Source organism: Hyla sarda, chromosome 6 (genome assembly GCF_029499605.1).
Source record: "Hyla sarda isolate aHylSar1 chromosome 6, aHylSar1.hap1, whole genome shotgun sequence".
NCBI lineage: Eukaryota > Metazoa > Chordata > Amphibia > Anura > Hylidae > Hyla > Hyla sarda.
The window spans coordinates 214,566,120-214,578,194 of NC_079194.1; the positions used below are offsets into that span (position 1 = coordinate 214,566,120).

The window sequence follows — 12,075 nt, forward strand, 5'->3', positions numbered from 1 at the left end:
AAAAAGACCCTCTAAATTTGTAACGCAATTTCTCCTGAGTACGGAGATACCCCATATGTGGGCGCAAAGTGCTCTGGGGGCGCACAACAAGGCCCAGAAGGGAGAGTGCGCCATGTACATTTGAGGCGATTTGCACAGGGGTGGCTGATTGTTACAGCAGTTCTGACAAACGCAAAACAATAAATATCCATATGTGACCCCATTTTGGAAACTACAACCCTCATGGAATTTAATAGGGGTGCAGTGAGCATTTACACCCCACTGGTGTATGACAGATTTTTGGAACAGTGGTCTGTGAAAATTAAAAATAAAATTTTTGATTTGCACAGTCCACTGTTTCAAATATCTGTCAAACGCCAGTGGGGTGTAAATGCTCACTGCACCCCTATTAAATTCCATGAGGGGTATAGTTTCCAAAATGGGGTCACATGTGGGGGGGGTCCACTGTTCTGGCACCATAGGGGCTTCCTAAATGGGACATGCCCCCCAAAAACCCTTTCAGAAAAACTCACTCTCCAAAATCCCATTGTCGCTCCTTCCCTTCTGAGCCCTCTACTGCGCCTACCGAACACTTTACATACGCATATGAGGTATTTCCTTACTCAAGAGAAATTGGGTTACACATTTTAGGGTGATTTCTCTCCTTTTACCCCTTGTAAAAATTCAAAAATTGGGTCTACAAGAAAATGCGAGTGTAAAAAATGAAGATTTAGAATTTTCTCCTTCACTTTGCTGCTATTCCTGTGAAACACCTAAAGGGTTAAAACACTTACTGAATGTCATTTTGAATACTTTGGGGGGTGCAGTTTTTATAATGGGGTCATTTATGGGGTATTTCTAATATGATGACCCTTAAAATCCACTTCCAACCTGAACTGGGCCCTGAAAAATTACGATTTTGAAAATCTTGAGAAAAATTGGAAAATTGCTGCGGAACTTTGAAGCCCTCTGGTGTCTTCCAAAAGTAAAAACTTGTCAATTTTTTTATGCAAACACAAAGTAGACATTTTATATATGTGAATCAATATGTAATTTATTTGGAATATCCATTTTCCTTTCAAGCAGAGACTTTCAAAGTTAGAAAAATGCTAAATAATCAAAATTTTCATGAAATTTTTAGATTTTTTACCAAGAAAGGATACAAATATCAGTGAAATTTTACCAATAACATAAAGTAGAATATGTTACGAAAAAAACAATCTCGGAATCAGAATGATAAGTAAAAGCATTCCAAAGTTATTAATGTTTAAAGTGACAGTGGTCAGATTTTCAAAAATGCCCAGGTCATGAAGGTGAAAATGGTCTGGGTCATGAAGGGGTTAAAGTGAATGATAGCAGATCTGCAGTTACCCAGCACAGCCACTAGGGGTGCCTGGTGTTGAACCCGCACCAATTAGATATTCATGGCCTGTCCTGAGGTCAGATCAATAACAAGTCTGTAAGACGGCAGCTGGTAAAACATGCAAAACCGCCAAGGAGCTAAAAAAGAGGGAAAAAACACCAAAATAATTTTTTAAAAATGCCAAACTGAAAAACGCAAAATGGAAAAAGAATTTAGCGTTTTTTCATTGATTTACAGCTCACATCTGGGTGCAGCGTTTTTTTGGTGCGTTCACACGGAGTAATTCAAGAGGAATTTACTCGAGTAATTCCTCTTGAATTCTCCGCTACAAATTAATGCCCATCTCCTCTGCCCATTGACTTTAATGTTATTTCCGCTGGCCTGTTCACACTGCGGAAATTCTGCTAGCGGAAGTCTGACGCTGAATTCCGTTCCGCTTGAAGAGAGAACATGTTCATTCTTCAAGCGGAATCCGCTAGCAGAAATCAATTGAAGTCAATGGTAAAAAAAAATTCCGCCCGACATCGTTTTTGCGCGGAATTCGCGTGCAATTCGAGGGCAATTTAATTTGCATGGAATTCGCTCTCGCAATTTGCGAAGAAATGGCTGAAAAACCCTTCACTTCTTTCTCCCCCATGTCTGCGCGCAGTTCCGCGCAAATTGCGTGCGAATTTCCCGCGAATTTTGCACGAAAATAAAATTATTTTTTCCGCCCGTAAATTTTTTGCCGTGAATTACTCTTCATTTACTCCGTGTGAACGCACCCTTTCAATGAAAAAAACACCATGGGGCTGTTTTAGCGGGGTTTTTTTTTGGCCTAAAGGCAAAAAAACAAGTGGAAACTTAGCCTAATAGTACAGTATAAGGGAATAAAGATTATATTGTGTTAGAGTCATAAATCATCCCTTTATTCCAGGTTAACCAAGCTGTGACTCCTGCCCTGTCACAACCTGCTTCCTGCCCACCGTTACCCTCTGGACCCCAGCCACATGGAGCACAGGATGCCGACAGCCCTGTTCCTGTCATTAATTTAAAAGATGGCACAAGGCTTGCCGGGGATGATGCTCCAAAAAGAAAGGATCTCGAAAGCTGGCTTCAGGCCCATCCTGGCTATGTGGAAGACTTGGGGGCGTTTATTCCTGTAAGCCAATATTTGTAAAGATAGTATGGTTTCACGTGAAGCGCTGTTGTGGTATAATGAATGGTGGCAGTATAGGATACATATATATGAGTGCATTATCATTTTGTATCCTGGTATAATAGAGAATGCAGCTTCATGATGGAAGACCTAAGCAGAAAAGGCACCGCTGCAGGAATCCGAACAAGCTGGATGTGAACAGCCTCACAGGAGAGGAGCGCGTCCAGCTCATCAACAAGAGGAATGCCCGAAAGGCAAGTGGCTAGGCTCACAAAGCATATCTATGGCTCTGTATAGCGAACGGCTGGATGTACATTTTGCTGCTGAAGTTGGAGCCAATAGACTTTAATGTTGCTTTTGAGGAATTTTAGTCTACTATTCTTTGCAAGTGCTTTAAATCATACAGATTTAGGGGCTGTTACATGACAACAACCACTATTCCTTACAATATGGACGAGGCAGAGTCTCCAGACTGTCTTTTCAAGCTAACATGGATTGATTATTGCTTTTATATGTCAATGCTGAAATACTGCCAGCACCATGTTTCATGATGTTTTTCATTTTTCATATTTTTGGCCAGTCCGTCAGAAGGATGGGAGTTGAGCAGAGAAAAAATTAGTATATGTGCAATTGTTTTCCCACTCAACTCCTGTAACATATTCAAGTAAATAGGATCCTTTGGGACCCAGCGGTGCCAGTTGTGCTCAGGCCTGTTCATGGTCAGGGCAGAAAAAACAGCCAGGCGTATCCTGAACAAGTTGCAGCACCATGGCAGTGTGAACCTAGCCTTTCTTACTGCCAAAAATACTGGATCTGTATTGCTTTTGTGGTACATGCATTAACCTTCCTATCTTTTTAGGTTGGAGGTGCTTTTGCTCCTCCTCTGAAAGACTTGTGCCGCTTTCTGAAGGAAAATCCAGAATATGGTGTGGCTCCTGAGTGGGGGGAAGTTGTCAAGCAATCTGTAAGTACAAATGTTTTGGATATACTGTATACTTTATTATTGTGACTTTTTAGCTGTTGAAAAATAACATCTTCTGAAATGTTCAAAACTTGCACTACCTGGAGAGTCACAGGATGGAGACCACTGCATTATAGCTTAACCCCTTCCCAACCCCTGACATACATGTACGTCATGGATCGGCTCCCATTCTGTACCGCCGGTCGGGCCCGGCAGCTAGCAACGGCCGGGATCCAGGCATGAGCAGTCAAGCGGCAGAATCATTGATCAATGGTTTCCTATGAGAAACCATTGATCAGTGTAAAAGATCAGTGTGTGCAGTGTTATAGTCCCCTATGGGAGCTATAACATTGCATAAAAAAGTGGGGGAAAAGAGTTAATAAAGATCATTTAACCCCTTCCCTAATAAACGTTTGAATCACCCCCCTTTTCCCATAAAAAAAAAAAACAGTTTAAATAAAAATAAGCATATGTGGTATCGCCCCGTGTGGAAATGTCCGAATTAAAAAATTATATCGTTAATTAAAGTAGGGTATCATTTTAATTGTATGGACCTACAGAATAAAGATAAGGTGTCCTTTTTACCGATAAATGCACTGCGTAGGAACGGAAGCCCCCGAAAGTTACAAAACAGTGTTTTGTTGCACAATGATTTTTTTTTCCATTTCACTCTAGATTTTTGTGTAAAATGACTGATGTCATTACAAAGTAGAATTGGTGCCGCAAATAATAAGCCATCATATGGATTTTTAGGTGCAAAATTGAAAGAGTTATGATTTTTTAAAGGTAAGGAGGAAAAAACGAAAGTGCAAAAACGGAAATACCCTGGGTCATGAAGGGGTTAAAGGAGTACTCCGCCCCTAGACATCTTATCCCCTATCCAAAGGAAGGAGTTAGGGCCTGTGTGTTTCTATGTCTGTGGTTTTAACTTACCGTAGCGGTGTGCGCCCTTAGGAAAACCCGTTTTTACCTCTCCGTTCGAGCATTCCAACAGAACCAAGTCTTCTCTGCAAACTCCGTGCATCTACAGAACCGAGTCCTGGCTGCCACGCAACTACCGTACTCCTGTTTGTCATTGGTCATAGACATGAACACTGTCTGATCAATAACATTATAAACATACATGATCATGAAAACACAGCATTGTCACAGGAAAGAACCTCGGCCAGTGCCCATATAAAATCCAGCTGGCCTAATAAAAAACTATAGATTACTGGGCATGAAAAAATTGTAAAGGAAAATGGCTAATCCTCTTTTATCTAGATAATCTACTATTTTTTTTTTACCTAACTCACTAAGCATCTTTCCTAAGGGGCTGTGAACAGTATTTAGAGAAATGCTTTACATGGACCATAGGAACCAATTTCCCTTCCCTGCTCCTTTCATTGTAAGTGATGAGACTGTTGCAAAGTTATCTTTGTAGAGCAGAAAGTTTATTACTTATGCAGATTTTTCTGCAGATTTTCTGCTGCAGATTTTATCATTTACTTACTATTAGAAAATCCACAGCAAAATATGCACATGTGAACGTACCCTTAGAGAGTCAAAACTGAAAGCTTTTAAGATTTTTGTTAATCATTTAAGTTGTTTTCTGACTTAAATTTTGTTCAGGAAGGTGGTAAAAAATAAATAAATCTTCCTCGCTGCCGGTTTCATGGGGCTCTATTTCCTTCTGCACAATGCTTCCAGGACATGGCGTCAAATGCCCACATGGGACACTGCTATGGCCACTAATTGGCTGAGCAGGGCTATAATGTCACTTCCCTTAAGGGGAAACTGACAGCTGGATCACCCACACTTACCTGAATATACAGGTGGTTAGTAAAATGTTGCAATGGCGGCTGGTTTGAAGACCACAAGACCATCTCCTGGGTGCCGTTCATTCCACCGTGTTCATACATTTTTTTACATCCTCCTCTCTCCCAACTCTCCATGATGCGGGACCATGTGACCGCTGTGCTTTAGCGTTGCCACATGTGTTCTGAGGCCACAGTACAGAGTGGTCATCAATATTCACACCCTCCTCTATCCCACATCTCCATGACATGTTGGGTAGAGGCGGGTGTGAATATTGATGAACACGGTGGCACAAAGGGGACCCAGGAGACAGCCTGAACATTGCACTAAGCCTCAGCCTGCTTCCATTGCACTTAGCAGATAATTTGAATATTAATTGAATGCCCTATATCTCAGGAATGGCTGAACGGATTAGGGGGTAAGGAACAATGCTTTACGCAATAACCTCCTGTATATTCAGGTTAGTGCAGGAGATCCAGTTGTTTCCCATTTACCTAGAAATATTTAATAGCAGGGACCCCCGCGATCTCCCTGCTGCACCTGGTGTTCATTTAGAGCGTCAGGTGCAGCACCGGAGGCTTGTGACGTCACGTCCTGCTCGTGACGTCACAGCCATGCCCCCTCAATGCAAGTCTATGGGAGGGGCGTGACGGCCGCCACGCCCCTCCCATAGACTTGCATTGAGGGGGGCATGGCCGTGACGTCACGAGCGGGACGTGGCCGTGACGTCACGAGCCTCCGCCCCGCATCGCCAGTCATCCGGCACCCAGCGAAGTACGCTCCGTGCATCGGGTGTCGCAGCCGAGATCGCGAGGGTCCCCAGCCACAATCAGACATCTTATTTCCTATCCTTTGGATAGGGGATAAGGTGTCTAGAGTAACCCTTTAAAGGGGTATTCCAGGCAAAACCTTTTTTTTATATATCAACTGGCTCCGGAAAGTTAAACAGATTTGTAAATTACTTCTATTAAAAAATCTTAATCCTTCCTATAGTTATTAGCTTCTGAAGTTTTCTGTCTAACTGCTCAATGATGATGTCACATCCCGGGAGCTGTGCATGATGGGAGAATATCCCCATAGGAACTGCACAGCTCCTGGGACGTGAGTCATCAGAGAGCAGTTAGACAAAAAACAACAACTCAACTTCAGAAGCTAATAACTATTGGAAGGATTAAGATTTTTTTAATAGAAGTAATTTACAAATCTGTTTAACTTTCCGGAGCCAGTTGATGTATAAAAAAAAGTTTTGGCCTGGAATACCCCTTTAACAATCTTAGCTCTAAAATCCTTTGTTATTCCAGAAAGCTGACGGCTTATACTAACTTTTCATTGCTTTTCCCTCTTTTGCAGGGCTTTCTCCCAGATAGCATGTTTGATCGCATCTTAACAGGCCCTGTGGTGCGTGAGGAAGTAAGCAGGAGAGGGAGGAGGCCGAAAAGCGAAATTGCCAAAGCCACAGCTGCTGCTGTGTCTGCAGGCAACTCTGTAAATGTCAACTCACTGTTGGCTAATGGCCTGATCCAAAGTATGGACCTCTCCAGCTATCAAGCCCTACAGCAGAACTTCCAGAACCTCCAGTCTCTGCAGTTAACAGCTGGACTAATAGGTTTACCTGCTGGCCTCTCTACAACTGGTGGTGATGCGAAGAACATGGCTGCCATGTTCCCTATGCTGCTGTCTGGTATGGCGGGACTGCCCAATCTATTGGGTATGGGAAGTATTTTGAATAAGTCCTCAGAACCCTGCGCTGAAGGGAAGAAGAACTGTACAAAGGAGGGCAAAGAAGTTAATAACAATAAAGAAAGGACGATATCTCCTACCGGTGATAAAACCAAGCAGAACTCAAGTCCTCCTTCCACATCCATGGGAGCTGCGATACAAGCAGGTTCCTTATCTATTAACCCATTGTTGTTACCCAACATACTCTACCCAGGGATGCTCCTCACTCCAAGCCTTAATCTTCACATCCCAGCTGTGCCCCAGCCTAATGTGTTTGATGTACAAAATACTAATAATAAGAACACTGATCCTGTTCCAGTCTTGGATTGTGCAGCAGAACCACCACCTCCTGACCAAAGTCAGGAAGAAAAAGCTGGGAATGAGGTGGCCTCCCAAAATGAGAACAGCACAGATGAAGGTTCTGAGAAGGCAGACCCTTCATCAGGATCCAACAGCCCCTCATCTTCTTCATCTGAAGACTCAGACTCCTCAGAGGAAGACTAAACCTTAATAGAACCTGCACTTAAATTATATTAAAAAGAAAAAAAAACTTTTGGATCCTCCTGCCTAAAATCATTTTAATTGTAAATATCTGTGTAATAAGTGCATCGATGGATTTTCTGGACAGGCAGACATTTCAGTATTTGTTCTAAAGATGCAAATAGCGTTTTAAGAAAACGATTTGCATGTAATGCTCTCGCAGAGATGAACTTGTATGTATTATGAGAAAATAGACACCGTGCTGTAAGGAAATTACAGCAAAAGGCATTAATTTTGTTTGAGGGAAGTCGGGAGGGGGGTAATTTTATGGAAAAAACAGAAGAAAAAAAAGACGACAAAAAAAATAAAAATAAAAAACGTGCTCTCTAAGAGCTGTATATAAATAATATATTTGCAGTGAAACACAGAATCCTCTAAGTATATTGTGGTTTTCATTTCTGCCTTTAGTTTTATACGATTTATTCATGCACATCATTTACAGAACTCAGCAATAATTTTGGGCAATTTCCGAATGTTATTTCAGCGGCCCAGTTTTTATTTCACCTTAAAGGGAAATGATCATGAAAAATAGGATTTTATTTTATTTTTGTAAGTTATGACAGCATCATGTAGTACATGAAATAAGCAACGCGGATATTTATTTCTCATCTGAAATATACTTTTTGACTCTGTAAGAGTGTGGTTTATGCCTCGCCCACGTGAAAGCACAAATGATGGAAGCTACCCGACACCCACTACACTCTCAACCGGTTCCTGATAATGTATTGTCCCCTCTACAGGGTACAAGGATCTCCTAAAGGGACGGAGAAAATAAGATTTGGGTTCATCTTGTGAAAATCAAAGAGCCTATGTCTTGGCATCTCTACTCCATTTGCAAAAGGGATGTTGGCTAAAGAGATTTATTCTTGCATCTCGTGCAGCAGTTTTTTGCTTTTTTTTATTACCTCAGCTCAGTTTCTCAGTGCCACCAATTGTTGGTGCTGGTTATGTCACTGGTGCATCATAGCAGTAAGAACATGCATTTTAGCATTAAAGGATATTGAATGCAATGCAGATCAGACCCCACCAGCACAAGAATTGAACTGTTCATGCATGCCAGACTATCAGTATTTACACAGTAAGTCCACCACAAGGTTGGCATCTTCACATCTTTATATATATAATCAGGTGCCAATGTTTATGCTGCCTCCCTTACAACACAACTATTACTGTCAGTATGGAAGATGCAATCTCAGGTACTGTGGCATTCTGTTCTTTTTGTGGACGGCCATATTTATCACCCACTAGCTAATCGTAGAACATTATGACATTATTAAACTTCATAGAATGTGTCGGCAGGTAAGAACCATTTGGCCCATGTAGTCTGCCCAATATTCTGAATACTATGAATAGTCCCTGGCCCTATGTTATATGAAGGATAGCCTTATGCTTATCTCTATCTTATATGAAGGATAGCCTTATGCCTATCCCATGCATGCTTAAACTCCTTCACTGTATTTGCAGCTACCACTTCTGCAGGATATATCGTATCCAGGCCATTTAAGAAACTTTTACTTTTTTTTTTTCTTTCCTGAAAATGTTTTTGATGCCTGTAGGTCAGCCCAATTGGCTTGCTTCAGACATGCCCTTACATTTGTAAAAGATTATTCTCTTTATTTACGTAGTGGCTTTCCGGGCATGCTGAGAGTTGTAGTTTTGCAAAAATTGATGACACCCTGCTTTGGAAACACTGCTGTATAGTGATACATGACGTCCCTAAGGCCCTGGATTAGAGCGGCATAGGCCTCTGTGTGCCTCTGTATAGAGGTGCAGTATTCTACTCTAAAAGTAATTCTAGTAGAAGAGAATACCCTGTATAATATTCCCAGGGGTCAAGTCCTGGGAAAAGTGTAGGCACTCACCCAAGATTTCCAGTCAAGTTGGGGTCCTGCAGGTTTCCTGCTAATGGGAACAGTGTTCCTTCTGTGGAAAAAGTGCAGGAACTCAGTTTCCATGTGTTCCTGCAGGACTTGAGCCCTGGATATTCCATGTGTTGGAACATGCCATAATATTTCCCTTAAACCCTTCCTGCTATAGGACGTATGCATACATCCCAGCACCCGACACATTCGCGCTGGGACGTATGCATGCGTCATAGCGATCTCAGGCACTGCCGCAGGCAGTGCAGGAGATCAGCGGCGGGACCCGGCTGTCAATCACAGCCGGAGTCCCGCCAGAGCCGCAATCGCGCCAGTCCCGGCAGCATTAACCCCATAGATGCCGTGATCAATACTGATCACGGCATCTATGGTGTTGACAGGGGGAGTGCGCTTCCCCTGTTCACCAACGGTGGCACGGCGATACGATCGCGGGTCGACGTTGGTTGCTATGGCAACAGGAGGTCAGATCATGACCTCCTGTCTGCCTGCTATGGAAGCCTGTGAGATCCAGCCACAGGCTGGATCGCACAGGCTGTACTGTGTGCAACTGATCGGGTCATACTGTGCTGCAGTACAAATGTATTGCAGCATAGTATAACTTGTAAAAAGTGTAAATAAAATAAAAAGTTCTTCAATAAAAGTATGAAGTGTAAGAAAATTTATTTTAAAAAATGCCCCTTTCCCAATAAAAGACGTGTATTATCACCAAAAAAGATCAAAAACACAAATCATATACATAAGTTATTGCCACGTCTATAATGACGTGTACTATAAAACTATGATCTAAATTATTCCGCACAGTGAACGCCGTAAAAAATAAATTAAATAAAATAAAAAGCGCAAAATTCGACAATTGTGTCACAAAGCGTGTCAACAAAAAAGCACCACTTTTATAAAGTACAATATGTCACCAAAAAAAATAAACTATCTCAGAATCACTTAAACTACCATTTAAAGAGATACATGTCAAATTATAAAAAAGAGCCTGGTCATTAAGGTAAAAAATGGGTCCGTCCTTAAGGGGTTAATCCATATGCTCTGTACAATAGCAGATTTAGAGGACCATGGCAGTTTGTGGGTACCACAATACAGTATCAGCACTATACTTTTCCATGCAGCCATGTGCATGGGCCATAAGAAAGTATCCAGTTTCTTATAGGATAAACTAAGCACTTAATCCCATGAGGATATGTAATCCAATATTTGGGTTATTTACTGTCAGTGTAAGAATCTTAGTGGCAGGTTGCTAAAAAAAAAAAAAAAAAAAAAAAAATAGAAATTTGACTCTTAAATGGATTCTTCACCTTCAAGTCTTCCAGTGCTTATTCCATAATGTTCATTTCATTTGACTGGTTCTACAAATGCCAACAAGGCGCTATGAGCCACATGTAGTATTACTGTCATTGGCTATCAATTTAATGACACTTGAGACTCAATAATAATTATTTCTTTATGTAGCACCAACATATTCTGCAGCGCTAAACCATTACCCCCATTACTCTTTGGCCCCGATGGAGCTCAAAATCTTAATGACAAACGAACCTATCAGTATTTTTTGTTTCTAGTGCATACTTCATTTTATAGTTCTACATCAGTAATCTCCAAACTGGACCTCCGGCTGTTGCAAAACTACAATTCCCAGTATGCCCGGACAGCCAACGGCTGTCCGGGCATACTGGGAATTGTAGTTTTGCAACAGCCGGAGGTCCAGTTTGGAGATCACTATTCTACATGCATCTTTGACCTCTCCTCCCCAAAACATACACCCATAGGCGGAAACAGTGTACCCTTTATATGTCATTATCAATACCACATGGTTTATTGTACGGCATTCCATGTATAGTCTTAACAGTACTTATCACCTTAAAGAGTATTCCAGTATTGAAAAACTTATCCCCTATGCTAGGGGACCCCCCCGCATTCTCCCGTACGGGGCCCCGGCAGTCCGCGGGAAGGGGTGTGTCGACCACTGCCTTCCGCAATCTCCGGCTCTGCCATAGCGCTGTATTGAGGGGGCGTGTCTGCCGCCGCTTCATACTCAGATGGTGCATGGACCATGGATGGATCTTCCTGTACAGTGCTGTAGTCACAGTTAATACTACACATATGTAGTGGCCTGTGAGTGAAGTTCCACTGGCCATGTCCAATAGTGCCAATATATTCTGCAGCTCTGTACTAAACTACTTACTTTGGTCTGCCTCTAGATTTGCCTACATATAACATATATAAAGGCCATTTACTTAGGGTACATTCACACTGCGGAATTCCGTGAGTAGAATTCCACGCAGTGAACAGTACCATCAGTGTGAATGGGTCTTCCGTGAGACCTGGAATTTCCACCAGCGGACAGTTCCGCCACTGAAATTGTCCCGCGCAAAGAAAGAACATGTTAGTTCTTTGTGCGGAATTCCACGAGTACTGCATAGCCGCCAATGGTGATGGTGCAGTGCCCCGCGGTCTTACTGCCAAAGTGTTTTATTTGGCCACGGCCGCCTGACGGAATCTCTGCTTTCAGAATTCTGCGAGCGGAGATTCCACAGTGTGAACGTACCCTAAGGTCCATTTGCATGTCAATTGGAGGAAACCTATAGGAACAAGGTCAGAGTCAGACATAGAGTTAAAAGGCAGCAGTGCTGACCACTATGCCACCCACCTACATTCTTTGGCAATGAATATCATATAACACTACTATCAAATT

At 42.2% G+C, this 12,075-nt stretch overlaps 1 protein-coding gene across 9 annotated transcripts in view; it reads left to right on the forward strand.

Annotated features, from left to right (window-relative positions):
* The window catches only part of CHD9 (chromodomain helicase DNA binding protein 9), a 248,025-nt gene extending 237,012 nt beyond the window's left edge, over positions 1–11,013 (forward strand). For all 9 annotated transcript variants that reach the window (XM_056526373.1, XM_056526372.1, XM_056526375.1 and 6 more), the window contains 4 exons: positions 2,259–2,483; positions 2,606–2,734; positions 3,340–3,444; positions 6,589–11,013. In XM_056526373.1, the coding sequence (XP_056382348.1) occupies positions 2,259–2,483; positions 2,606–2,734; positions 3,340–3,444; positions 6,589–7,461 (1,332 nt within the window). In that variant the 3' untranslated portion in view covers positions 7,462–11,013. The remainder of the gene's footprint in view (positions 1–2,258; positions 2,484–2,605; positions 2,735–3,339; positions 3,445–6,588) is intronic.
* Positions 11,014–12,075: the final 1,062 nt, after the last annotated feature.